Here is a 26,964-nt window from a genome sequence, read left to right as displayed (position 1 = left end):
CTGCTGCCCGTGTGATGCCGTGCGTCTCGGCGCGTTCCTGGTGCGTGTGTGTGTGTGTGTCGGTGTGCGTGTCACTGGGATGGTGCGTGGAGTGGGGGGGCGAGGCTGCGCGTCCCTGGGACAGCGCGCGCGCGCGCGCGCGCGTGTGTGTGTGTGTGTGTGTGAGCTGCTGTGATTGTGTGTCAGCGCGCTTCGCTGGGTGTCGGGGGAAGGTGCGCGCGTCTCCGGGCCTCCTGCCCGAGAACAGCGGCGCTGCTTTCTGATTGGCTGCGGCCTCGCCAGTGAGAAGCTCGCGAATCCTGCGGTAACTTGGTAACTCGGTAACTCGGCCGCGCCGCCGCCGCCGCCGCCGCCGCCGCCGCCGCCACCCCGGGGATGGGGGGTGGGGAGGGGCCCGCCCCGCCGCCCCGCGCGCGCAGGCCCCGCCCCCGCGGGCGACCCCGGCCCCGAGTCGCCCCGCCGGCTCGCCCACCGCAGTCTGCAGCTCGGTCCCCTTGTCGCCAACTCCCTCCCCTCGGTCTCTGTGCCTCCGCCGCCCGCATCTCTGCCACTCGCTAGGTCTCTGGCTTTCCTATGTCTCTCTCTCCCTACCTCTGAGCCCCTGCCGTCGCTTTCTCCGTCTCTGTCTCCCACATCCCCTCTCTGTCTCTTCCAGTGTCTGTCTCCCCGTCTCTGTCTCCCCCATCTCTCCCTTCCTGTCTCTGTCTCTCTCCGTCTCCGTCCCTCCGTCTGACTTGGCCGAGCTGTCCCTCCTCTCCGTCTCTGTGTCCCCTTCCTCTGCCTCAGTCTCCCCGCCTTTGTCTCCGCTTCCCTCATCTCTCCCGCCTCTTGTCTCTGTCTCTCCCCGCCCCCCCCGTCTCTCTCACTCCCACAGCCGTGCTCAAAATCCACTTTTCATTCTGCGGAGACAGCGAGGGGGCTATTCGCTACTTTCATCGTCGCCCCCATCCCCGCAGGCCCAGGCTGCTGGCAGCAGGCCCCACTCAGGGCAGACTTCAGGAAGGACTTCCCGCCCTGGTTCAGCACCGGGGCTTTATCGCCCGGGCCAGGCGGAGGCCAGGCGGCCCCGTGGCTTCCGGAGGCGCCCGGGCGAGATGAGCTCACTGCGAGTTGGCTGGGATTTCGTCAGCTTCCTCCGCTGGACTTGTCCCCGCTCCTTTTCCCCCCCGCGCGCGGGCCGAGCGGGCCAATCCTTCGGGCGCCTGCTGCCCCCGAGCGGCAAAATGCGGAAGCGCAGGCGCCCCGCACCGTCCACCTTTGCTAACCAAGCGTGTCACCGGTTTCCGAACGCTGCAGCTACGAACCCGTTTAATCTTCACGACGACCCCAAAGGGTAGAGGCTATTTTCAATCCCGTTGACAACGGGTAAACTGAGGCCAGAGAACTGAGGTCGGCCGCTTAAGGTCACGTAGCTGGTGAACGGAGCTCTTTGCGGGCTTACGTGGGGGAAAGAAGGGAATGCTTGTAACCACCACGATGACTGTGGTCATTCATTCATTCATTCGTTTATTCAGCAAAGCTTTACCGAGGGCCTCTTCTGTGCCAGGCACGGTTGTAGGCACCGGGGATACAACAATGAACAGAACACACAAAAATCCCTGTCCTCATGAGGCTGACACTCTGGATGGGGGTGGGGGGTGGATACAGACAATAAAGAACAGAAACAATACAAAGTGAGTCTTGGAGTAAAAAAAGGAAGCAGGCAAGAGGGCTCAAGAGTGTTGAGGATGGTTTTATTCACTAAGGTGACCAAGGAAGGTCTTCTTGAGAAAGCCAGTTCAGCAAAGGCCCGAAGGAAGGGGGCGGGGGGGCGCAAGGAATGCCCGGACAGAGGGAAGTGCAGGTGCAAAGATCCTGAGGCCAGAGTGGGCGCATCCTGGATGGTGAGAAGGTACTATGAAGCTGGAAGGTCTAGGAGTGAACGAAAAAGGGGAGAGGGGTGGGAGGTGAGGTCTGAGAGGGGGTTGAATCCGGGTGAAGACTTTAGCTTTTCCTCTGATGGGGTGGGAGCCCCTGGAGGGCTCTGAGCCGAGGGAGGCGAGCCGAGTTAGTTCTAACAGGCGCCCTCTGGCGGTCAAGTGGGAAACAGGCTGGGAGCAGCCAGCAGGGGAGCCCAGCGAGGAGGCTCCCGTGATAAACTCTGGGTAGGACGGTGGCTGTGGGGTCAGATTGAAGGGGGAGGCGCGGGAGGGGGCTGAGGCATTGGGTGGGGATGTGAGGGAGAGAGGGGAGTTTGGGGAAACTCCAGGTTTGGGCCTGAGCAGCTGGAAGGATAAAGAAAGGGGCTGAAAGAAATAACGATAATTGGGGCGCCTGGGTGGCCCAGTCGGTTAAGCGTCCGACTTCGGCTGAGGTCATGATCTCGCAGTCTGTGGGTTCGAGCCCCGCGTCGGGCTCTATGCTGACAGCTCAGAGCCTGGAGCCTGTTTCGGATTCTGTGTCTCCCTCTCTCTCTCTGCCCCTCCCCTGCTCATGCTCTGTCTCTCTCTGTCGCAAAAATAAATAAAAGCATTAAAATAATAATAATAATAACAGAAATAACGATAATTAACGGCCGTTGTCCCATGCTATGTACCTACCGTGTGCCTGACCTCATTCAATCCTTATGACAATCCTGAGAGGCGGGAGATGGGGCAGGATTCTGGATTTAGTCAGATCTCTGTACCGTAGTTTGCAAGTCGAGCCTACATAATTTGCTCGGTACTGTTGGTGGATTCAACGGATAATGGCAAAAAGGTACAGCGCTGTTCTCGGCACTTTATTATTTCTAAAATTTTTTAAAAATTTATTTTGAGAGAGCGAGCGAGCGAGAGAGAGCCGTGGAGGGGAGAGAGAGAGAGAGAGAGAGAGAAAGGGAGAGAATCCCCAAGCAGGTTCTGCGTTGTCAGCGCACAGCCCGACGTGGGGCTCGATCTCATGAACCGTGAGATCACGGCCTGGTCCGAAATCGAGAGTGGGACGCTCAACCGACTGAGCCGCGCAGGCGCCCCAGCACCTCACTTACCTTGCTGAATCCTTACAACATGCTGTCCACAAGCACCATTTTCCACGTGGGAAACCGAGGCACAGAAACGTTAAGTACCTTGCCTAGCGCAATACTCATAATTATAATAGATTTATGATAGAGGTGGAGAGAGCTCTGCGAGTCAGAAAGATCCCCGTGGGTTCAAATCCCGGCCGGACGTGTGACCTCGGGCAGCTCACAGCATCTCCGGGCTTTGGTGTCCTGCTTTGTAAAATGGAGGGTCGAAGAGTACTGTGGGAGCCGAGGCTTTGGGATGGGTTTAGGAGATAATTCATGGAACAAAAGGGAGGCCGCCCTGTAGACAATGAGTGTTAACTCACTGGCATTAAAATAAAAACTGAAGGGGCGCCTGGGTGGCTCAGTCGGTTAGACATCCGACTTCGGCCCAGGTCACGATCTCACGGTCCGTGAGTTCGAGTCCCACGTCGGGCTCTGGGCTGATGGCTCAGAGCCTGGAGCCTGCTTCTGATTCTGTGTCTCCCTCTCTCTCTGCCCCTCCCCCATTCATGCTCTGTCTCACTCTGTCTCAAAAATAAATAAACGTTAAAAAAAAAAATTAAAAAAAATAAAAACTGAAAAAAAAAATGTCAGTGTCAGCACGGATCCTCTTTCAGGGTTGGGGATACAGCAGTCGGCAAGCCAGTTGGGCCTTTAAAACGATCATGAGACAACAAATATTCATTCAGTCATCCGGAGGGCCCTCCACGCTTGGAGTCGCCGGCCACCTCCTCCAGGCAGGACCTGCCGATCGCCTCCCTGTGTCTCCCCGGGGTCAAACGAGTTCATCTGGTCTGTAGCTCAGCCCCGAAGGGCTTTGCCTCAGAAGATGTGTGGCTCTTTGCCTCCTACTGGGTCTGGCTGTCTACCCCAGTCTCCCTTTCCACCTTTCAGCCGGTGAGTGGGGTCCCCATATTTCTTTCCTCCACCTGGGACGCCCCCATAGTCATCTGGCTTGTCCCCCACGTTTCCCTCTAGGCTCTGCTCAAGCGTCAGAAAAGCCCTCCCGGACCATCTCTGTCCCCTGGGAGCGGCCTTATCTTGCACCGCAGCCCTCCTTTGAACATCCTTTTGTTTAGCTATTTATGGTCTGTTTCCTCTTGGAGAAAGTGAGCTCCATGGCGACAGGGACAGCCTTCCGGCACAGCTGTACGTTCCAATCTCCATTTCACAGATCCGCAGACGACAACGAGGCCCGGCCCAGCGTAGATTGGCACAGGGCAAGGACGGTTCGTCGAACGAATGCTCGAGCCGCATCTCAAGCGGCCAGAAGGGCGCCAGGCCGCCCCCTGGTGGCCAGGGCGAACGTGGGCCCGCTCGGCGGCCAAATTTCCCACCACGGCTTCTCGTAGCCTGATAACGACGGACTAATGCGAGAACTTAACTCCGTTTCACATATAACCACAAGGTATTTTTTACGGGTATTTTTTGAGCTTCCAAATTGTATTTGCAACAAAACAAAACAAAACAAAACAAAAAAAAAACACACACAATTTTGTTTTTTACGTCTATTCGTTTATTTTCAGAAAGAGGGAGTGAGAGAAAGAGCTGAGGAGGGGCAGAGCATCCAAAGCGGGCTCAGCCCTGACAGCGGAGACCCCCGGATGCGGGGCTCAGACTTCCTAACCGTGAGATCATGACCCGAGCCGAAACCTGACGCTTTTAACCCGCCGAGCCACCCAGGCGCCCCTCAAAATCCTTTGAAACGTTGTGGACACGAAGGCACGACGTACCTACTTTTGTAAAACCCACGGAACCCCGAGTGCAGAAGCCCTGGGGGGAGAAACCAAACATGACAGGTCCCCCGCCTCCTACCAGGACCCCCTGGGGACCCCCTTCTACTGACTCTCTCCCGGGCCATCATTATCCTCAAGTCTACCAACAGAGATTTAGTTGTGCCTGTTCTAGAACTTCATGCAAATAGAATCAAACCGTACGTGCTCCTTTGCGTCTGTCTGGCTTTTGTCGCTCGGGGTAACGTTTGCGGGATGCATGCACGTGCTGCTGCGCCGGTAGAGAGCGTTCATGTTCACTGCCGTGTGGCATCTCCGCGTGTGCAAAGGCACCCCAGCGAGAGTATCCATTGTACCGCTGAAGAACGTTCCGGTTCTTTCCCATTCGGGGCCGTCTGAGTCTGCTCGGGGCGGCCACCACAAAGTAGCCCAGGCCGGGTGCCTTACACGACAAAACTTTAGGGGGCGCCTGGGTGGCTCAGTCGGTTGCGCGTCCGACTGCGACTCAGGTCATGATCTAGCGGTTGGTGAGTTCGAGCCCCGCGTCTGGCTGGCTGAGGTCAGTGCAGACCCTGCTGCGGATCCTCTGTCTCCCTCTCACTGCCCCTCCCCCACCCGCACTCTCTCAAAAATAAAGAAAACATTCAAAAAAATTAAAAACAACTCCCCCCCCCGCCCCCATTTTTATCTTCTCCTAGTTCTGGAGGCGAGAAGTCCTACCTCAAGGTGTCCCAGGGTTGGTTTCTTCTGAAGCCTCTCTCCTTGGCTTGTGGAATGGCTGTCTTCCCTGTGTCCACACGTGGGCTTCTTCCCTCTGTGCATAGATATTAATCTCCTCTTTTTTTTTTTTTTTCCAACATTTTTTATTTATTTTTGGGACAGAGAGAGACAGAGCATGAACGGGGGAGGGGCAGAGAGAGAGGGAGACACAGAATCGGAAACAGGCTCCAGGCTCCGAGCCATCAGCCCAGAGCCTGACGCGGGGCTCGAACTCACGGACCGCGAGATCGTGACCTGGCTGAAGTCGGACGCTTAACCGACTGCGCCACCCAGGCGCCCCAATCTCCTCTTCTTTTAAGTTCATTTATTTATTTTTGAGGTGGGGAAGGGCAGAGAGAGAGGGAGACACAGAATCCGAAGCAGGCTCCGGGCTCTGAGCTGTCAGCACAGAGCCCAACGCGGGGCTCGAACCCACGAACCGCGAGATTGTGACCTGAGCCGAAGTCGGATACCTAACCGACTGAGCCATCCAGGCGCCCCTAAGCTTTTCTTATGAGGACACCAGTCATAGGAGATTAGGGCCCACCTTAACGACCTCCTTTTCACTTAACTGCCTCTGTTAAAGGCTTATGTCCAAATTAGGTTACATTCTGAGGTGCTGGGGGGTAGGGACTCTGACACACGAATTGGGGAGGGGACACAAATCAGCGCATAAGCGGGGCGATTGTGTCGAAGCTGCCACGGTCGTTCTTGCCCACGACACGTTTGGTGAGCGCGTGCATGCATTTGTTGGGTAAATGCCCCGCAGTGCATTTGCTGGCTCACAGGGTATGTGTGTGCCTCGGACCGTCGTAGAACTTACTCCACGGCAGTTGGGGCGTTTTGTGTCCCCTCCAGCAGTGGGCGTCAGTCCCGGCTGCCGCGCATCCTCACCAGGCCTGTGACCTTGTCGGGCCTTTTCATCTGGGCCGTTCTTTTGCCGTTGAGCGCAAAGGGTTATTTGCGTGGTCTTAGTAGATACTGAAAATCGCCAGGATCTCCATCACTCCTTTCAAGGGAAAATTGTGCTATGTTGGCTTCAGAAATCAACAAGGGCGGGGCGCCTGGGCGGTTCCGTCAGTTAAGCATCCGACTGGGGTCATGATCTCATGGTTGGTGACTTCGAGTCTCCCCCAGAGCCCCCAGAACAAAGAACCCTGCCCACACCTTGCTTTCAGACTTCTGGCCTACCAGAAGGGTCGAGAATACCCTCCTGCTGTTTTCGGTCACACACACACACACACACACACACGGCTGCTGGAGCCCGTTTTCCTGTCTGTGAAATGGGCGTGAACCAGACCTTTGAGGCCCGTGACACAATTGGAAGGAGAGCATCCCTTTAACCAATAAGCGAGCAAACGTCCGTGACGTGTCTCCAGAGGCCACGGGCCGGTGTTATTCGGCCGGAGGGAGGGGGCGCTCAGGTGATGGTAAGAGTCACGGTTAAGTGCACCTGCTGGGTGCCAGACACTGTTGTAAGTGCCTCTGGCTGACATCAAACAACAGGCATTCATTCACTTGCACCTCTGGGGGGGCGGGCAGAGACACCGAATCAATTTCTTTGGGCCCAGATCAGGATGTTGGCTGGGGCCACATTCCCTGGGGAGGTTCCAGGGGACAATCAGTCCCCTGGCCTTTTGAAGCTTTTTTCCCCAGCTGTATTTTTTTAAATGTTTATTTATTTTCGAGGGAGAAAGAGAGAGAGAGAGAGAGAGCAGGGGAGGGGCAGAGAGAGAGGGAGACACAGAATCCGAAGCAGGCTCCGGGCTCCGAGCTGTGGGCACAGAGCCTGATGTGGAGCTCGAACCCGTGAACCGCAAGATCGTGACCTGAGCTGGAGTCGATGCTCAACCGACTGAGCCACCCAGGCGCCCCCATGTCACCCTGTCTTCTGTGTCAAATCTGCCTTTGCTTCCTCTTATAAGGACCCTTGGGATTGCGGTGAGCCCCCCACCCCCAAAGATTCCAGGACCATCGCCCCATCTCAAGATTCTTAATCACATCTGCCAAGTCCCTTGTGCCACGTAAACGAATATTCACAGGTCCCAGGAATCAGGGTGCGGACATCTCTGGGAGCCAGTGCTCAGTCTACTGCACCTTCCAGTAGCCTGGTGGGGTACAGGCACTGTTATTATGTTACAGATGGGGACCCGAAAGCTCAGAGTTGTTAAGTAACTCCCCCAGGGTCCCACAGCTCAGGTGGCAGAGCTGGGATCTGAAGTCAGCCGGCCTGGCTCCAGAGGCCACGATCTTACCTGCTCTCCACATGGCATCCCTGTGGTCAGGCAGCCCTGAGTTCAAATCCCAGGTTGGCTTCTGGGTAGCTGGGTGACTGAGGGCCAGCGCTATGGGCTCACTTCCTGGGCTGACTGGGAGGGGCAGGGACATCACAACTGTCGGGGACACTTGGGTGGCTCAGTCGGTTAAGTGGCCGACTTCGGCTCAGGTCATGATCTCACGGTTCGTGGGTTTGAGCCCCATGTCGGGCTCTGTGCTGACAGCTCAGAGAGATAATGGCGAACCCCTTGAGTTGCCCAGAGTTCGGGTGAAAATGCTCAGTGCCCCAGAGAGGGACTCTCAGGGTCCAGCTCCCTCTGAATCTTATCTTCTGACCTCCGACAGACATTCAGAGAAGGGCTTGCTTTCAAGTTTCACTTTTCTAACGTTATTACAGAGATCCAAGCAAAGACAGAATCTCATCGTACTTTTCCAGCATCCCTCTTTCTCTCCACCCCCACAAGCGACGGGTCTATACGTACGCGTGTATATGCGGGTACGAAAAAGCTTCGCTTCTCAGCCGGGGAGAGGCAGCCCCACCCGGAACCATGACACCACCCTTTGGTCGTCAGGGTGGCAAAGATCAAAAAGTGATAAAACGCAGCGTCAGTGAGGCTGCGGGGAGATGCGCACCCTGGGCTTGCTTGAGGGGAGTGGGAGTTGGCACGGCCTCTTTGCTGAGCTGCTACCTTCGGAGGTGGTTTTACTGTCAGGGAGATGATGTTGCAAGCCTCTCGATGCCTCGTCCAACGGAGCCGGGGCTCCGGCCCACACCCCGGGAGGCGCCTTTGACTTACACTTTTTAAATTCTCTGTTGTAAAAGGGTTTCCAGCTTTGTATGGACCTCAGGCCCTAAACAACCTGTGTCCGCCTTGGGTTGCTTTTACTGCAACGTGATAATGTGAATGAACTTTCGATCGAGGAATTTGTCTTTGTAGAAGCTGTAATAATGGTCTCCATACACGGAAAACTTAAATATTTTAGGTCTTGTGCCGAGCACTCGGTGTATTAATTCATTAATCCGTTCAATTCTGCACCACAAGCCTAGTAGGGAGGTGCTAGGATACCTACTTTGCAGAGGAGGCTACATTCCAGACAAGTTCTGTACAAGCTCAAGGTCACACAGTTGGTAAATGACAGAGCCAAGATTCAAACCCAAGCCTTCTGGCTTCAGAGTCAGTGGTCTTTTATCTTATTTTTTCATGGTTACTTATTTATTCTGAGGGAGACAGAGAGGAAGAGGCAGACAGAGAGGGAGAGAGAGAGAGAGAGAGAGAGAGAGAGAGAGAATCCCAAGCAGGCTCCGTGCTGTCAGCGCAAAGCCCGATGTGGGGCTTGAACTCACGAACTGTGAGATCATGACCAGAGCCAAGATCAAGAGTTGGACGCTTAAATGACTGAGCCACCCAGGCGCCCCCAGAGTCCGTGGTCTTAATCATGACATTAGGAGTCCTTTTTGGGCAAGGTCAAGTACTCACAAAGACGTGTGCCTCAGGAAGTTCAATGCAGCATTATTGGCGATCTCCCCAAATTGGAAACAACTCAACCGTCCATGAGACCAAGTGGGGGAAATTATGGTCCATCTCTAGGATGGAATATCACACAGCAGTTTTAAAGGCTGTCAACTATCCATTGTGAAACCGAAGATATACAGCCACAGAATCGGTGGCTCAGCTGGTTGAGCGTCCGACTCTCGATTTCAGCTCAGGTCACGATCCCAGGGTCGTGGGATCAAGCCCCGCGTCAGGCTGTGCCGTGGCAGTACATGGCCTGTTGGAGGCACTGGGGACACAGCAAGGTATAACGACAGACAACACAGTGGAGGGGACAGAGAACAAGGTAAGTAAGTAAAACATTTGATAGTTTATTTATTTATGTATTTTATTATTATTTTTTAATGTTCATTCATTTTTGAGAGAGACAGAGAGAGCAGGGGAGGAGCGGAGAGAGAGGGAGACACAGAATCTGAAGCAGGCACAGAGCCTCATGCGGGGCTTGAACCCACGAACTGTGAGATCATGACCTGAGCCGGAGTCAGACGCTTAACCGACTGAGCCACCCAGGCGCACCAACATTTGGTAGTTTAGAGGGCGGACAATAAAATGGAAAACTAAAGTGGAAAGATTGTAAGGGATGGGGAGTTTTGCAACTTTCAAACAGGCGGTTTCAACGCAGGCCCCTAAGTGCAGGTGACATCTGAATGACGAAGCAAAGCAGTCGTGCGGTAGGTTTGGCAGGTATTTGGGGAGTTATAAGAGAACTCAGTTGTATGTGTAGAGAAGGTCTCTGAAAGGCTGTTAACTGTAACCTTATAACGGGCAAGGGATTCGCAGGTACTTCCACTTTCCACAGTTTAAATCACAAAATAAAATTACCAGCAACCTCGGGGGATCCGGTCTGCCCACTGCAACGGTCAAATTTTGCATGACGTGTAATGATAGGTTTATCACGTCGGCGTTTTGGTTAATGCGTGGAACCTCCTGGAGTCTGCAGCCACATCCGGATCTCCCAGTGAGCGTCTTGCAGTTCCTAGAAGGCACTAAGCTCACTCACCACGGGGCCTTTGCACAGGCTGTGTGTTCTTTGCCTGGACCCCCCCCCCCCCCTCACCCTAAGCCCTCTCCTCCTGCCCCTCTGCAAGGAACCTCCCACGCTTCTGTTTGTGGTATCTCACATTTACTTGTGCCTTCCCTCATGAGGGAAGGGATGGGGTCTGCCTTGTTCGTGCCGGAGTCCTCCCCTCCCCAAGCACACCCCCTTCCCCCCACCCTCTGGCCCTGGCACTCAATGCAAATTTAGAGAATGAAAGAAAGATTGAAACTCTAAGGTCTCCTTGGCAGGAGGGTGAGGGATTCCCCACCCACCCAGCACAAGCCTGGTGGGTCAGGCTTCCAGGAATTATTGCCCAGTGCCTAGTACCTATTTACTGGAACCAGAAAAGAGGCAGCAGGTAGAGACCAGAGAGAGGACGGTGTCTCCTTTCCCTGGGAGAAGGTCATCTAGGCCCAACGAAGTTGAGGAAAGCTTCCAAAACACCCTTGCGTACCACCTAGACACACTCCCGCTTCCACCCACGGAGGGGTGGGGGGTGGGGGGGTGGGGGGGTGGGGGGGGTGCGGCGCCTTTAAGACTCCCGGAAACGGGACGGCAGGACCGGAAGTGATCCTCTTTCGTTCCCCTCTTCACGTGGTGCGGACCGGAAGTGACGCGCGCGGCCCGGGAGCTGCGGGCGCGGAGGCCGACGGAGCCGGAGTCGCCGACGCCGCGGGGTCTCCGGGACAGGTGACCGGAGGAGGGGGCCGGGAGCACGCCCGGAGAGGGCGGGGCCTGGCGCCCCACGTGGGGGGAACGGGAGCGGGTGCAGGCGCGGCAGCGAGCCGCCCGCGGAGGCGGGGTCAGAGTACTCTGCGGGGGGCGGGGACTGGACGCCCACATGGAAAGCTTGAGGGGCGCTGGCGGGGCCGGACGTCGGCGGGTGGGCCGGACCCCGGCGGGCCGAGCTGTGGGCGGGGCCGGGGCGTGGGTGGGTAGAAGAGGGTGGGGCTGAAAAGTTGTGTCCGGGCCGGGGGCGGAGCCAAAATATTGCCCGGAGAGCTAGGGGGCGGGACCGGGACGCGGGCCGAACGCGCTGGGGGCGGGGCCAGAAAGTTTTGCCTGAGCTTCCCGCGGGTCCGGATCGTCGGCCCGCAAGTCAGGAGCGGATCCAGAGGCTGACGCGAAGGCGGGGCGGGACCAAAAAGTTGTGGGTGGCGGGGGCCGTGGCCAGGGTGCTGGCGGGGAATGATGGGAGTGCAACCGGAAAGTTTTGCGGGACCCAGGGGTGCCGTCCGAGCGTTGGCACGCAAGCCGGCCCGGGAGCCAGAACCCTGACTGAGGGCGCAGGGGGCGGGACCGTGTTTCGAAGCGACGAAGGCTGGGAAGCAGGGGGCGTGACCGGGAGGTTGGCCGGGCGAGTCGGAGGCGGGGCCAGGGTGTTGGCTGGAGGGCCGTGGGCGGGGCCCATGTAACAACGCGAGAAGCAGGGGGCGGGTTCAGGTTGTTGCCCGGGGATCCGGGGGGGTGGGGTCAGAGGGTTGGCTGGGAAAGTCAGAAGCTGGGCCAGATTAAAGACGCGCGGGCGGGCGGGGTCTGAGGCCTAGCGGGTGGGGCGGGGCCAGAAAGTTAGTCCTGGAGGGGGGCGGGCCGTGGCCGTGGCCTTTGGGTCCAGTTTGAGGCTGGAGCTTCCCCCCCCCACCTCCGGAAAGCCGCGCGCGGGCCGGGAAGTTCTGTCTGCGCCGGGCGGGGAAGTATTCACTGGGGAGGTTGAGCCAGGTCCGGGAAACCTCGCCATTGGGTACCAGGCTTGTTTTTGGAATCTGGCGGGGTGTTGGGGAGACAGCGGCACCTTTCTCGGGAAGCTGGAGGCGTGGGCTTAAAATGTTCTCCCAGGGTCAGGGCAGCCTATAGGCGTGGAGTTCGGGCCTGTTTTGACTGTGGGGTTATGGGACAATTCTGACACGTCCCTGGGAGAGTGGTGGATTTAGAGTGTTCACAGGGATGGAGCAGCACCAGAATGGACGCAGGAAGGTGGGCCTAGAATTTTCTTGTACTGGTTGGGGGGTGAGAGGATGTATCTAAAGCTCTCTGGAGATGGAGGTCTGGGTTAAAACTCCCAGCACTGGGGTGTGGAGGCTGGACTGGAATCTTCCTTTGGAAGGGAGCATTGTTGGCTGTTTCCTTAAGCGGCGGGGTGGGGCCAGAACTTTTCCCAAGGTGGGTGTGACTCTAGTGTCTAAGAAGCAAGTGGGTGGGCACAAACTATGGGAGGTGGCGGAGTCCAAATTTGTGCAGGTAAGGGGCAGGCTAGCCCTTTAAGACAGAGTGGAAATGAGGGCTAGAATCCCCTTGGGGTGCAGGTGTTGTTAATGCGCATGTGTGTTTGAGAGGAGCCCCCAGTACGGGAGAGGTGGAAGCCTTAGTGCTCTGTTCCCTCTGTCCTCAGGAACCCCTGGTGCTGTGTCCGGATTCTGCAGGGGAAGTTTGCTGGGACCCTGGCCCCACCTGGCCAGTGGAATGGTGAGATGGAAAGTGGGGAGTCTCTGGAATCTGAGCTTGGGGGCAGGGAGCTTGGGAGGAGGGGACCCACGACTCAGACCCTGGATCGAATGCACTGGGATGGGTGTAGGTTTCCCTTGCTGTCTCTCAGCTGTCTCTTCTTCTTAGTCAGCCACACTGGATCTGAAATCGAAAGAGGAGAAAGATGCTGAGTTGGACAAGAGGATCGAAGCTCTTCGGCGAAAGAACGAGGCCCTCATACGGCGCTACCAGGTGCCCTAGCCCCGCCCTGGGAGACCCCATCCCCTCTCCTCCCCGCAGTGAGTTTCCCTCACCTCTCCCTTCCTTAAAACCTTTTCATGGCTTCCCATCACTCTCAGGATAAAAGCCAAAGGCCTTAGCCTGCCATTCCTTCCTTCATTCCATCCATCCATCATTCGTTCACGAATACCCACCAAGGTCTTTGCTGCCAGGCTCTGAGCTGAATGTTGTCAGGGATAGAGCTGTGACTGAGACAGCCCGGGGCCTGTCCTTCTGGAGTTCACCATCAAGCAGGGGCACAGACCTTTCTTTAGGCAGTGATGACCCAGAGTGGGCTGGGCTGGGTAGTTCACGGGTCTGTGAGAGCCCAGAGTGGGGGTCTTCACCCAGTCTGGAGGATATTAGGGAGGGCTTCCTAGAGGAAAGGATTCTGATACCTGAAGGGTGAGTAAGCTAGCTGAAGAGAAGAAGCGAACATGTTTTAAGCAGAGGGATTGGTTTGTGCAGAAACTTGAAACTTAGGGGCGCCTGGGTGGCTCAGTTGGTTAAAACATCCTGCTTCGGCTCAGGTCGTGATGTCATGGTTCGTGGGTTTGAGCCCCCCTGCCCCCCTGTTGGGGCTCTGTGCTGACAGTGTGGAGCCTGCTTGGGATTCTCTCTCTCTCTGTCCCTCCCCCTGCTCACTTCTTCCCCACGCCTACCCCCCCCCCCCCAATAAATAAACTTTAGGAAAAAAAAGGAACCTGAAACTTCGTGTGGGAAGGTCAGTGGAGGGATATTGACCCAGGAAGGTCAGCAGGGGTCACGCCACGCTGAGAATTTGTACGTTTTCTCGAGGGCACTGGGGAACCTTGGAGGGTTTTGAGCAGGAGTGGGGTCAGGTCAGAATAGCTTTTTAGGAAGAGCTCTTTGGCTGCTGTGTGCTGTTGAGTGGGAGGAGGTGACACTGAAGGCCAGAGGCCCAGGAGGAAGCTGAGGCAGGGACTTCCGCGGGGAGAGGAGGGACAGGGCTGTGGGGAGGACTCCGTGACAGGCAGTGGTGGGGGGAGGGGAGGGGAGGTGGAAGGAGGGGCCAGGATGAGGTCCAGGTCCTTGCCAGAAGTGGCAGAGTAGGTGGTGGGGTTACTCCTGAGGAGGGACTTAGGAGGAGGGGTGGGTTTCATTTATTCATATTTCATGCATTCATTCACTTAAAAAACAAAAGCATATTGAATTTCTGTTGTGTGTCACGAAGCGTTCTAGGCTGGGGGGGTACATCAGTGGACAAAACAGACAGGTACCCCTGTCCTCAGGCCGATTCGGTTGCAGAGGGGAAAGCAGACAATAACCCAGATACGCATGATGCCAGGTAGTTGAGCAGGAGAAGGGGCAGGAGAATGGCAGGGGAGGTGGTTTCTGTTAGTGGGTCAGGGAAGGCCTCTCTGAGGAGGGGACATTTCAGGAGCGGAAACCTGAAGGAGGTGAGAGGCTGAGGGCTCTCTGGGGGCGGAGGGAACAGCTGGTGCAAAGGCCCTGCGGCAGGGTTGAGCCTGGTGTGTTCTAGGAACGTTGAGGAGGGCAGAGTGAGCGAGGGGGAGAGGAAGGGAGGGAGGGTGGCAGATGAGGTCAGGATGCTAACACGGCCAGACCCTGTAGGGCCCCGTAGGCTGTGGCTCTTGCCCAGAGCTGGGTACTGCAGGGGGGTTCTGCGGGAAGATGCCGAAGCGATCAGCTTTCTTGCCTGGAGCTCAGGAGAGAGGCCTAGGTGGGGGCCAGTCTTGGGGGACGTTCATGGTGGCTGTGGGAATACCGCTGGTGCCACGACCGCCGACCTCCTCCCGCTGACGTTTGCTCCTAGGAGATCGAGGAGGACCGTAAAAAAGCTGAACTCGAGGGAGTAGCGGTGACCGCGCCCCGGAAGGGCCGCTCGGTGGAGAAGGAGAACGTGGCCGTTGAGGTGGTGAGCTCCACACCGAGCTGGGCGACTCATTGGGCCGGGGGGCGGGCGATGAGAGTTGAGACCTGAGGCCGGAGAGCGCCCCTCTCCGCCCCAGCTGCCCCAGCCCTATGGGCAGCCTCTGCTCCCACAGCTGCCCTCTGGGCTTGGGGGTCCCCGTCTCCTCATCTGAGTGACTGCACTTTTTCTCCCTTCCCTCTTGCAGGAGAAGAACTTGGGTCCCTCTCGGAGGTCTCCTGGGACCCCGCGGCCTCCGGGGGCCAGCAAGGGAGGCCGGCCCGTCCCCCAGCAGGGAGGCCGGGCAGGCGTGGGCCGGGTGGCTCGTAACTGGGAGGACAGTTCTGGGGAGCAGCCTCGAGGAGGAGCTGGGGGCCGCGGCCGGAGGGGCCGGGGCCGGGGGTCCCCTCATCTGTCTGGGGCCGGAGATGCCTCAACTGCCGACCGCAAATCCAAGGTGGGGGCCTGGGATGGGCTGGCGTCCTCTGGCTGATGCGCTTCCAGTCTCGTTTGCCTCGTTCCTGCCCGCACACGGACCGGCTTTCTGCATCTGTCTTCTTCTGCCCCTCCGTCGGCTCCTTCTCTCTCTCCTCCCTCCCCCACCCTTGACCGGTGTCGCGCGTCCTCTCCCTGTGTTTTTATCTCCCCTTGTTTTGCTCTGTGTCTGGTGCACGCTTGCCACCCGCCGTGTCTTGCCCCATCTCTGTCCTCTCTCTGGCTCCTTCTCTCCAGTGCACACGCTCTCCTTGGCTCTCTTTTTCTGTCTGTCTCACTCCCTGGATCTGTTTGTGGGGAGCAGTGATGTTCTTCCTGAGACTGCTCTGCCGCCCGGATGCGGAGGTTAGCAGGCCGGGGGGCTGCTGGGCAGAGTGACTCAGCGCACCATGGACTTGGGCTCAACTTGGTTCGATGAGTTCCCCGTCCTTGGGCAGCTCCCTTCCCTGTGGGAGCTTCTTGGGGGAGTCCTAGAATCAGATTTAAAGGTTACTGTGAGCGTTCTGTGAACAGCAGGCACTTGAAAGCCTCAGAGTAAGCGTCGGAAGAATGTCACTTACGGACGTTCATCTATCTGTCTACCTATTTGTTTTAGAGAGCGCGAGCATGTGAGCGAGGGGCAGAGACAGAGAATCTTGTGAGGTGCAGAGAGAGGGAGAGAGAGGCCAGGGCTGGGAGCGGGACTTAAGCTCACGAACCGTGAGATGGTGACCTGAGCCGAAATTGCATAGTGAACTGACGGAGCCACCCAGGCGCCCCACGGGTGTTTGTTTACCATTTGTACACGCTAAGCTGCCGTCACGTAAAAGACCCCCGAATACCATGGCTTAAACCAAGTGGAAGCTTATTTGTCTCCTGTGTGCTGAGCCCTGGGAATGAAAACGTCCTCTCCAGCAACCTGGCCGCGTGCTTATCTGAAATTCCGTTATCATGGAAGAAGGGGAGAAGGGATTGTGGGGGGGGTCACCTCGTCATCTGCCAAGTAATTGCTGTTATTGCTGTCATTAGTTCTGTGGCAGCCAGGGTGTGTTGGGGTCCCCGGCTCCTTCCCCAGGTTCAGCGTTTCCCCAGGGAGCTTGACGGGTAAGATTTATTGCGGTGCAAGGGCACAGAACAAAACCAGAGGGACAAGGCACGCGGGACGGAGCCTGGAGGGAGCCAGGTGCAGGCCCCCAAGCGTTCTCGTCTGGGGGAGTCACGCGGGAGGGGGTCCTCCAGCGCTGAGTTGTGACAACCCACATGACGGGCTGTCTTCCGGGGACTCCTTAGAGACCAAGAGCCCAAGGTTTTTACCGGGCTCTGGTCGTGTGGGGCCCCTCTGCCTTGCGCCTACCCAAATCCCGGACCTCGGAAGGAAAGCCGGCGTTCAGGGCACAGCTGTTGTTTGCACAGAGAGTCGAGGCACCCTGAGCCCCCTTTCTCAGTTAGCCGTTGACCGAGAACCTGTTGGGAGCCGAAGTCCCAGATGCCGGCCCAGGCCTTTGAGAGCAGGCCTAAGGAGGGAGTCTCCGGCTGGCAGCGGCTCCCCTCCTGCCCGGATGCCAGCGAGCAGTGGGCTTGTGCGGGTCTTCCTGACGGTCCGGTGTTTCCGTGTCCGTGTTCTTACCCCCTAGGAGTGGGAGGAGCGGCGCCGGCAGAACATCGAGAAGATGAACGAGGAGATGGAGAAGATTGCGGAGTATGAGCGCAACCAGCGGGTCAGTGCCCCGGGCGTCCCCGCGGCGCGGCCCTCTGCCACCTCCCCGCCTCCCGTGAGCAGCCCGCCAACCCCGTCCCCCACTCCCTGTGCCCGCAGGAAGGCGTGCTGGAGCCCAACCCGGTGCGGAACTTCCTGGACGACCCCCGGCGACGCGGTGGGCCCCTGGAGGAGCCTGAGCGGGACCGCCGGGAGGGCAGCCGCCGGCACGGGCGCAACTGGGGGGGACCCGACTTCGAGCGGGTGCGCTGCGGCCTGGAGCAGGAGCGGCAGGTGGGTGCCGGGTGCTGGGGCGCCCTGGCCTGGCCGCCGTCCTTCCTGCGGCGTAGGTTTGTGCGGGCCTGACCGAGACAGCAGGGCAGGGAGGGCCAGCCTCCGCGTCCGGTCTCTGAGCCCCAAGCCGATGGTCCGTTGCCGTGTGGGCACCGCAGCGCCCTCCCCTCCTGGCTCTCCGGTTTGCTCAGTTCCGTCCTCTCTCGATATCGTCAGGAACGTTTACCGGGACCCACTGGGTGCTGGGCACGGCCTTGGGTGCTGGGGCTGAGTCTTTGGTTTTTGTTTTTCTTTTTTTTTTTTTTGGAGAGAGGGAGCAAGTGAGCAAGTGGCAGAGAGAGAGAGAGAATCCCAGGAGGGGCAGAGAGAGAGAGAGAAAGAGAAGCAGGGCTCCCATGAAGTGGGGCTCGTGCTCACCCGATGTGGGACTCGAACTCACTGCCTGCGAAATCCTGACCTGAGCTGAAGTCAGGTGCTTAAGGACTGAGCCACTCAGGCGCCCTGGAGCTGAGTCTTTTTTTTTTTAATTTTTTTTTCAACGTTTTTTATTTATTTTTGGGACAGAGAGAGACAGAGCATGAACGGGGGAGGGGCAGAGAGAGAGGGAGACACAGAATCAGAAACAGGCTCCAGGCTCCGAGCCATCAGCCCAGAGCCTGAAGCGGGGCTCGAACTCACGGACCGCGAGATCGTGACCTGGCTGAAGTCGGACGCTTAACCGACTTGGAGCTGAGTCTTAAACAAGGCCAAGCCCCGCCCTAAAGAGGTTGATTCTGGTGGGAGCTACGTAAACGAGCAAGCATATAGTAAGCGTGAGCCAGTGTCAGACGTAAAATGCAGGGGAGGGGCGTAGAGGGTGGAGACGGGGTGCCGCTTGGGGAGAGATCTGGGATGGCCTCTGAGGAGGCGCCACACGAGCAGACCGCACATTCGCATCTCTGGCCTGTCACCTCTCTGTGTGGCCTTGAGCACAGCAGGCCTGGGGGAGAGACGGGGGCGGGCTGGCCGGCCGGTGGCTCGGGGCCCTGACTGCCCGTCTGCGGGGCGGGACAGGGCCGCCGGGCCGGCCTGGCTGGCGCTGGCGACATGACGCTGTCCATGACGGGCCGGGAGCGGTCGGAGTACCTGCGCTGGAAGCAGGAGAGGGAGAAGATCGACCAGGAGCGGCTGCAGAGACACCGCAAGCCCACCGGCCAGTGGCGGCGGGAGTGGGATGCCGAGAAGACGGATGGGATGTGAGTGTCCTCTCTGGCTCCTCGACCTTGACCCCTGACGCCTTCGTCGCCTTCTGGCGCCCCGCCCCGTGTGTCGGGTTCGAGGTCACCATCACCAAATCCCCGGCACGTCAAACCAGTTTCTCGTGTCTGCGGGTCAGCTGGGTTCGGCTGATCCACGCCGGGCCCCGTAGGCCGCGGGTCCGGCTGGGCTTGGCTTCTCCATGCGGGCGGAACTCCGTTCTGCTCCGTGTGGGTTCGTGCTGGGGTTCAGGCTGAAGGGAGCAGCTCTCCAGAGAGGTGCTGGTCACGGCATTGGCAGATGAGCAGGAGGGGAGAGGAGGCACGTCCGTTCTGGTAGCAGCAGACCCAGCATCGCTGGGGCCAGAGATTAAGCTGCCCTAGTAGATGGTGCCACGGCCCCGCGGCCAAGGGCACGGATGGAAATTCTGCACGGGAGGGCATGAGAAACTGCTAACAGTGATTAGACCTTCGCACCCCCCTCCCTCACCAGCCTGTGCCCCACCAACCCAGCCCCTTATCCGGGCGGCACTGGTATCCTTATGTGACTCCGTGCTCTTTGAGGTCCCCGGAAACATCCAGTTAGCCCAACTTAAAGCGAAGCTATACCCTTGTGTCCCGGACCCGAAGACCAACTTCCATCCCAGAGAGCTGGCCAATAGCAGTCTAAAGACTGCTGTTAAAAACTTAAGTTTTTAGGGGCGCCTGGGTGGCGCAGTCGGTTAAGCGGCCGACTTCAGCCAGGTCACGATCTCGCGTCTGTGAGTTCGAGCCCCGCGTTGGGCTCTGTGCTGACAGCTCGGAGCCTGGAGCCCGTTTCCAATTCTGTGTCTCCCTCTCTCTCTGCCCCTCCCCCGTTCATGCTCTGTGTCTCTCTGTCCCAAAAATAAATAAAAAAAAAAAAAAAAAAAAAAACTTAAGTTTTTAACGTTACTTATTTATTTAATCTTTATTTTTGAGAGAGACAGAGTGAGGGTGAGTGGGGGAGGAACAGAGAGAGGGAGACACAGAATCTGAAGCAGGCCCCAAGCTCTGAGCTGTCAGCACGGAGCCTGATGTGGAGCTCGAACCCACGAATCGCGAGGCCACGACCTGGGCTGAAGTCGGATGCTTAACCGACTGAGCCACCCTGGCGCCCCCGCAGCTGTAGTTTTCCATGCCATCCCGCGCCCTTTGCTGCTTTGCAAGTTTCCACGCCTGTCACTTTTGTCGCTGGCACGGGCTGAAGAAAGAGGGTGTTGGCTGTGTGCCTGGGTGGTCTGAGCATTTCTCTGTGGGTTGTGAGCCTAACCGGTGCAAGCGTGGGGAGGTCTCTGCACAGACGTTGTGGTGGATCCTTCTAAGGTGCGGGCAGCCGGGCTTCTAGCGGGATGCTCTCCGGGTTGGGAACGAGAACGTAATCGTTCTTCCTCGAGCCCCCGAAGCAGCACGCAGCACGCCTCGTTAGCGCGTGGGTACGTTGATTTCGGCAGCAAACGTTGATTGAGTCCCTCCTCTGTGTCACGAAGGGTGGTGGGGATTCTAGGGGATGGGGACACGACAGTGAACAAAACCCCTTCTGCCTTCAAGGGACCTAGATTCTAGTTGGAAAGGTGGACAGTGAATAGATCCAACGGCAGCTCGTGAACAACGGAGTGTGGAGAAGGATGGAGACCCTTCTTTTAGACTTGGGTGATGCGCGTGTAACAATATGTGATTATTTTCGACCGGGGTTTAGGAGGGTCTGAGCGGAAGCCTGGAGGAGGTGAGGGTGCCGGCCGCTGAATGGCCTGGGGAGGTGTCCCCAGGGGCAGTGGGTGCAAAGGCCCTGAGGCAGGAGCGCGGTGTGGTAGGAGTGCTAGCAAGTGAGGCCTGACTGGAAGCTGGGGATTACGTGCTTTCGGAGTTTTTGTTTTGGGGGTCAAATACTGAATTTTTTCTTTCTGTTAAGCTACCTGCTCGCCCCCTTCTCTCTTCTCCCCAGGTTCAAGGATGGCCCAGCCGCTGCCCTCGAACCATCCCATCGCTATGGTGAGCGGGTGTCCTTGGGTGGGGTGGGGCCACTGGCTGGGCCGGGCGAGGGGGTTAGTTTGTGCCCTGACCCCTCCTGGCTTCTGTTGCAGATGATCAGGCCTGGGCTCGGCCCCCCAAGCCCCCCACTTTCAGGGAGTTCCTGTCCCAGCACAAAGCGGAGGTCAGCCGCAGGAGGAGGAAGGGTAGCCGACCCCAGACCAAGGCAGCCCCTCGTGCCTACAGGTGGGGGCACCCCTTCCCCTGGCGTGTGCAGGGCCCCCACTCGCAGCAGTGGCTCTAGACCTGGTCGTCCTGACTTGTGTATGTGTGGCTTTGTCTCTGCCGTCTCGTCCCTGTCTGTTCTCGGGTACGTGTGTCTCTCTTGTGGGTCAGGCTCTTGCTTCTGGGGAGTGGGGGCCTCCGTCTCTGCTCTACCCCCATCCCTCTCCTCGTCCCCCCTCTTCTTTTCTGCCTCCTGGCCCCCCTCCATCTATCTGTGCCTGATAACCTGGGGACACAGACTCGCCGTTTCCTCCTCAGTGCTCCAGCATGCTGGGTCCTCACCCGCAAACCTACAGCCCCCTCTCGCCCGGAGTTGAATTTTGCAGCTCTTCTCTGGAGAGGATCTGGAGGTGGGAAGCCCCTTCCCGTCCACCTGGGCCTCACCCCTCTCCTTGGTCCCCTCCAGTGACCATGACGACCGCTGGGAGACGAAGGAGGCAGCGTCCCCAGCCCCTGAGGCCCCACAGCCCCCTCCACCCGAGGAGACGCCCGTGCAGGTGAGGCGGGCTGTTCTCTCCGGGCAGGGGGGTGGGGGTGCTCCGGGTCCACGCCCGTTCCCCCGACCTGCCCTGTGCTCCCCGCAGCCGCTGGAGACCCCAGCTCCTCCTGCCCACCGGCCTCCTGAGGATGACGGGGAGGAGGACGAGGGGGAGGATGAGGAATGGGAAGATGTGAGTGAGGAGGAGGAGGAGATCGAGGAGGAGGAGGAGGGGGAGGAGGAGGAAGAGGCCATCGAGGAGGAAGAAGAACCAGCCCAAGACCACCAACCCCAAGAGGCCGCGCCCACCGGAAGCCCCACCGGTGAGCAGGCTGACAAAGAGCCCTCCAGGCCGGAGGAGCCCCTGCCACTTCCCCGGGCCCCTGCCACGCCTTCTAGCCCCTTCTCGCCCCCTGGGGGCCACCAGCCCGTGTCTGACTGGGGTGAAGAGGCGGAGCTGAATACTTCCCCCAACGCCCTCTCTCCGGGTGAGGCCTGGCCATTTGGAAATGCATGAAGCTGGCTGCTTGTGTGTGTGCTGGAGGGGTGCACTGGCAGGCGGGGAACCGTCGGGGGCTGGGTTCCCCCCGCCCCCTTCACTGGGACCCCGTGTACCCGCCACCCCAGTGGGTAGGGAGGACGGTCCATGCCTGTCTCTGGAATGTCTCCCCCCCGCCCCCCCCATCCTGCCCGTGCTCTGGGCCACAGAGGCCCCTCCCCAATAAAGAGTTCACGTCCTCCAATGATATTCCCCAGGTGTGTCCTTGAACACCCCCTCCCACTCCCCCAGGGCCTTCTTTCTCACGGTGGGGGGAAATATGGAGGGGTAGGGGCTTGACTGGGCCTCCCCCCTTCCCCAGGAGGTGACCAGCCAGCCCCTGCCTCCCTCGAGAGTGGGCCCTGCCTCCCAGGAACCCAGAAAGCTGAAGAGGAAGGGTCTGAGGCAGCTTCAGGTGGGGGAGTGGACGGGGCCCCAGAAGATGGCCTTCTTCCTCTTTTTCTCCCCCTGGGGCTGAGGGGAGGGCTTGGGGAGAGGATAGAGTGGAGCTGGGTGTGCGGGGAAGCCGCGGATGGGGGGGGAGGGGGGAGGCTACAACGTTTGGGATTGGGTGAGATTGGAGCCCAGGTCAAGGGGGTGGAGCTAAATGGAGGCCCTCTGGGGCCTAGCGCTTGGAAGAATGGTGGGGGTGGGGGAGGGGAGCGAGGGTGGGATTAGGATTTAGAGGCTGACCCCAGGGGTTGGGGGATAAAGTCTAAATATGATGGGGTGGGGCTAGGCCCAAGGGGTAGGGCTAAGGGCAGGATTAGGAATTTAAATAGGTCGTCTTCAGCCAGACCACCCTGAGCGCGCGCCCTATCTCGTCTGATCGCGGAAGCTAAGCAGGGTCGGGCCTGGTTAGTACTTGGATGGGAGGAATTTAAATAGGTCAAAAGTAAGAATGGAAGGGGGGGGGGTCTAAGCGAGTAGAGGAAATCAGAATCGAAATGCATTTCCCGTTAGAATGTTGGGCCCAACCACCTCCATCAGTGCGAGCCGGGTTGGGAACCATGGTGGACCTCCCCAGGCGTGACATTAGAGTTTGGGGGGCAGAGCGAAGGAAGATCTGGTTAGAACTCAGGTGGGCAAGGGCAAAGGGGGGCAGGGGCAAGAGGGCGGGCACTCTTGGGGCTAGTTTAGGTCCGTGGGGGACTGGGCGGGGGTGGGGGAGGCTGGAGTCTGAGAGGACAGAGTTTAGGATGGTCGGCGAGGGCAGGGTGTCCAGGCGTTTCTCGTCTTCGTCTTTGGGCCCTTTGCTGGCCAAGTGACTGTGATCTTGCTGTACCAGATAGCTTCCTCGATTGTAAATAGGGTTCTGCTGGGGTGCATGCAGTTTGTGGGGCCCCCTGCGAGGATTAAAGGGAGTCCGAGGCCCATAAACCATTTAGCGCAGGGCGACTGAAGCTAGGCTCAGTTGGGATCAGAGACGGAACTAGACGGGTGGAGGGTGGGGGAAACTGTTCCCTCCGCTGACTGCCCCTTCTCTCCCCCAGAGGCGGGCACTGAGGGTCAGGAGACCGCGGAGATCACCGACTTCCAGAGGGTGCGTTTCTGCAAGGTGGTGGCGGCCGCTCCGCCACCGGGGGCCGCCCGCTGACCGCGCCTGCAGACTGCGGCCTCCGCGTTCTGCACTAACCTCCTGCCGCCTTGCTCCTCTGTCCTCTGCTTCCGTCACGCTCCAGCCAGGAGAGGGTTAAATGTAAGGGGGGCGGGGTCAGGGCCAGTGAACGGGGTGGGGCCAGGGCAATAGGCAAGTCTCACGAATGGGGGGCGCCGTGGCACCGGGAGGGTTGAGACGCCCCCGAGTTACCCACCTAATGGCAGCCATGGGGGGCTAAGTGCCGGTCCCCGGATCTAGATTCCCGCCTCCTGGAGTTTCCATCTGGGGCATGGCAAATAGCCGGTGACTCTCCCGCAGGACTTGGAATTACTAGGCCACCGGCCTTCTCTCATTAAACGCAGTGCTTCCGCTAACCTTTGAACTGTGTTTCTGGAGGGCAGGCTGGGTTGCTGTGCTTGGCGGGCTTTTCCATGGCGGAAGAGGCGGGAGGAAGGGGTCTTCCTTCCTCCACTCCCCTGATACGTCTTCCCTCCCCCCCCCCCCCCCTCTCGCAGGCCTCCCCGAATTCCTGAAGACGCTGCTGGGAGGGGACTGAAGCTTCCCCGCCTTGATGGGGAGGGGGCGGCAGGAGGGGGTTAGTCTGGATTTCCAGGCTGCGCTCTCTCCTCCCCGGAGACTGCTCTGGATCCCATGACTTTAGGGAGAGGGAGAAACTGAGGGTGGTGGGGAGGCGTTGGGGAAGGGGCGTGACTGGCTTATGGGGCAGAGCTGGAGCTTCGGGGCGTTGAATTTAGATCTCTGGACGCGAAGTAAGGATGAGGTGCCGTGAGGGGCGTGGCTAGGGTGCCTGGGCGGGGCCACAACTCGTGGGTGAGGTGAGGTTGGGACATAGGCGGGCCTTAGATGTGGTGTGGGGCCGCGACAGCAGGTTTAGATGCGAGTTCTTAACGCGGTTGTGGGGGGCAGTCCTCGGTGGAGGGCGTGGCCAATGCGGGGCTAGAACCAATGGGCTGAGGCGGCGGAAAGTTGCGGAGCCTGGACTAGAGAGTGTGAATCCAAGGAGAGGAGAGGGTGGCTTCGAGTGCTAGAATCGAGTGTGATTCAGAGAAAGGCAAGTTAGAAGCGGGGAGGACTTGCGGCTAAGGTGGGGTGGGGTTTGTGAGGCTTGAACCTCGTAAGGGCTTGGGGCTCGGAGGCTGGGCTTAGATGCCCGGGAGAAGTCTGTGTCCCGAAAGGGGACGGGGTTGGGGCGCGGGGAGGAGGCCAGAAGGAGGAGGGCGGGGCTAAGTGCTGGGCGGGTTCGCATTTAAGAGGTGTGGGCGTCACACCGAAGCCTGGCAGTAGTTGCCAGCTGCGTTTGCGGGCCTGGGGCGGGGTCAGAGCCAAGTGGGGGTGGGGTCAGGGCGCTAGTTAAGTCTTAGCTTGATAATGGTTGGCTGGAGTCTGGGGAGGGGGTGGGTCCAGGATGCGGAGGAGACCAGCCCGCGCGGGGGTGTGATCATCCTGGCGGGGGCGGGGTTGGATCAAGGAGATGCAGAGCGCGGGGGCGGGCCCGGGGAGGGGGCGGGCCCAGGGCGCGGGGGCGGGGCCTGTGCGGGCCGCTGCGCCGGGCGGAGTGGGCTGCGGGGATGCGGGGCACGAGCTGCGTGGGCGGCGGCGGCGAGAGCCCGGGTGGCGCCGGGCTGAGCGAGGGCCCGCGGGGCCGCTGGCTGCGCCTGGCCCCCGTCTGCGCCTACTTCCTCTGCGTCTCGTTGGCCGCCGTGCTGCTCGCCGTCTACTACGGTCTCATCTGGGTTCCCACGCGGCCCCCCGCGGGCCCCGCCGGCCCGCCGCCCAGCGCGCCGTCTCCTCCGTGCGCCGCCCGCCCGGGCGCGCCGCCTGCCCCGGCGCCTGCCGCTGCCTCGATCTCCTGCCTCCTGGGAGCCCCCGGCGGGCCGCGACCCCAGCTCGAGCTGCCGCGCAGCCGCCGCCGCCGCCACAGCGACCACAGCCGCCGCCCGAACCACCGCCAGACACCCAGAGAGAGGCCGGAGGCCGCGGGGGGGCGAGGACCCGGGTAGCCGTCCCTTCCACCCCCTGCTGGATCTCCGGCCCTCGAGAGGCCGGCGCCCCCGCGGCGGATGCTCCGTACCCGGTCGGGCCCGGGCTCCGTCTTCACGACACCGCCCAGCGTCTCCGGAGTCGTCATCCTGAAGAATGGGGAGCGAAGGGGAGCTGGCTTGGGGCCTCGCTCCTCTGCCGTCAGGCTTCTCCGCCATCAGGCTCCTCTGCCATCAGACCGGGGTCCTCCACCATCTGGCAGACCCTCTCCTGACCTCTGCCTTCTGACCCCCTCCATGGGATTCTGAGCACAGAGCCCACAACCCGCCCTCCTCCTCTCTGAATCTCCGTGTCCGTATGTCCCCCCTGCAATAAACTCCAGCCCCAAGTGCCTGGTGCTGTGTTTGTTGTATTGTTTTCGAGATGTCTCTCTTTTCAAGTTTGGAAGGGGAAGGCCTTCCCGGCGTCTGATCCTCGTGTCTTTTGCCCTGGGTGGCTCGGGTGGGCTCTCCCTTGACCTGGACGGGCGTGTTTTTCTTTTCCCATCGCCAACACTTAGCCTTTGGGGTGGGGAGAAGAGGCTTATCTGCAACAGAGCAGTTGAAGGTCAGACAGTGTGAAGGACTTCGCAGTTTTGTGTCCGCTTGGGGCAGAAGACAAGTGCCTCTGGAGAGAAGCAGACAGTCCGCCCTCTTGTTCCAGCACAGATGAGGGGAGAGGTGGGATGGTTTCGCACAAGCATTGGGGTCTTCAGGGATTGGGATTAGTGTGGTTATAGCGTCAGGCAGAGAGGCTGAGTCCCCCTGAGATGTCAGGATTGCTGCTGGGAGGGAGTGAGGCCTTCTTCCCCGGGTCTGAGAGCTGAGGGTGGACAGGGGTGTGGTGGGGCTGTGCCTCCCTGGAAATCACAGAGGAAGTTGGCCAGTACTGTGCTGCCTTTAAAGATTCGTACAACCTCTCTGGTCTGCAGTGCTGCTGGTGGACCGAGGCAGAGAAATTCCAGGCCTGCCGAAAGAGTCCGAAGTGGTTGAATGTATCCCCTCCCCGCAGAGGACTGAGGCCTGGCTCTGGGCAGGGCATTGGACCCTATACGCAGGTAGCGGTTTTCTCGTCTAGCCTCCTCCTTTGAACTGGAGACTTTCCCAGGGGAGTGAAACTGAACCTCCTCCCTCAGGCTGGGACGTCAGTGGATATGGACTGGGCTGAGAATGTCAGTCATTCTGTGTCCCTCGTTCCCTCCCTTCTATCCGTCCAGCACCACTTCCCAGAGGGTGTCTCCAAACCGAAGGGGAACTCAGGGACCCAGCACCCCTTTATGGTTAGCATAGGGCACTGACCGTGGAGCCAAGATGCCC

The 26,964-nt window shown here is 59.2% G+C and overlaps 2 protein-coding genes and 1 long non-coding RNA gene across 11 annotated transcripts; all 3 read left to right on the top strand.

Moving 5' to 3' along the window:
* Positions 1-3,611: 3,611 nt before the first annotated feature.
* Positions 3,612-4,963, top strand: LOC131498924 (uncharacterized). The gene is made up of 2 exons (XR_009255641.1): positions 3,612-4,430; positions 4,549-4,963. It is a non-coding gene; the product is annotated as an uncharacterized LOC131498924 (long non-coding RNA).
* Positions 4,964-10,956: 5,993 nt separating this feature from the next.
* On the top strand, positions 10,957-24,846 carry CCDC9 (coiled-coil domain containing 9). Of its 9 annotated transcripts, none has more exons than XR_009255618.1 (15): positions 10,957-11,073; positions 12,773-12,846; positions 12,994-13,098; positions 14,924-15,025; positions 15,228-15,476; positions 17,128-17,211; positions 17,310-17,483; positions 18,537-18,718; positions 20,682-20,728; positions 20,821-20,953; positions 21,399-21,489; positions 21,577-21,793; positions 22,331-22,423; positions 23,502-23,707; positions 24,124-24,846. XR_009255618.1 is itself a non-coding variant. In XM_058706310.1 (15 exons), the coding sequence occupies exons 2-15, from the start codon at positions 12,844-12,846 to the stop codon at positions 24,139-24,141; spliced, it is 1,548 nt and encodes a 515-aa protein (XP_058562293.1). In that variant the 5' UTR covers positions 10,957-11,073; positions 12,773-12,843; the 3' UTR covers positions 24,142-24,844. The 9 variants fall into 9 exon arrangements, 8 of the variants coding, with proteins under 8 accessions (XP_058562293.1, XP_058562295.1, XP_058562292.1 ...); XM_058706310.1 differs by having other exon boundaries at positions 23,502-23,551; positions 24,124-24,844; XM_058706312.1 differs by lacking the exon at positions 22,331-22,423 and having other exon boundaries at positions 23,502-23,551; positions 24,124-24,845.
* A 4-nt stretch (positions 24,847-24,850) lies between these two features.
* Positions 24,851-26,001, top strand: INAFM1 (InaF motif containing 1). The gene has a single exon (XM_058706313.1). It carries the CDS (start codon positions 25,198-25,200, stop codon positions 25,627-25,629), a length of 432 nt encoding a protein of 143 aa, XP_058562296.1. The 5' UTR covers positions 24,851-25,197; the 3' UTR covers positions 25,630-26,001.
* The last annotated feature ends 963 nt before the right edge of the window (positions 26,002-26,964 follow it).

The sequence above is a fragment of the Neofelis nebulosa genome, chromosome 17, assembly GCF_028018385.1.
Source record: "Neofelis nebulosa isolate mNeoNeb1 chromosome 17, mNeoNeb1.pri, whole genome shotgun sequence".
NCBI lineage: Eukaryota > Metazoa > Chordata > Mammalia > Carnivora > Felidae > Neofelis > Neofelis nebulosa.
The sequence above is the reverse complement of the archived record's forward strand: the minus strand, read 5'-3'. Positions and strand labels throughout refer to the sequence as shown.

Excerpts from the sequence above, each read along its gene's own strand:
- CCDC9 (XM_058706305.1), top strand. Across the intron at positions 15,477-17,127 it reads CTGCCGACCGCAAATCCAAG|GAGTGGGAGGAGCGGCGCCG; the intron begins GTGGGGGCCTGG and ends CTTACCCCCTAG. Across the intron at positions 18,719-20,681 it reads GCCGAGAAGACGGATGGGAT|GTTCAAGGATGGCCCAGCCG; the intron begins GTGAGTGTCCTC and ends TCTTCTCCCCAG.
- INAFM1 (XM_058706313.1), top strand. The coding sequence starts at position 25,198 with ATGCGGGGCACGAGCTGCGTGGGCGGCGGCGGCGAGAGCCCGGGTGGC.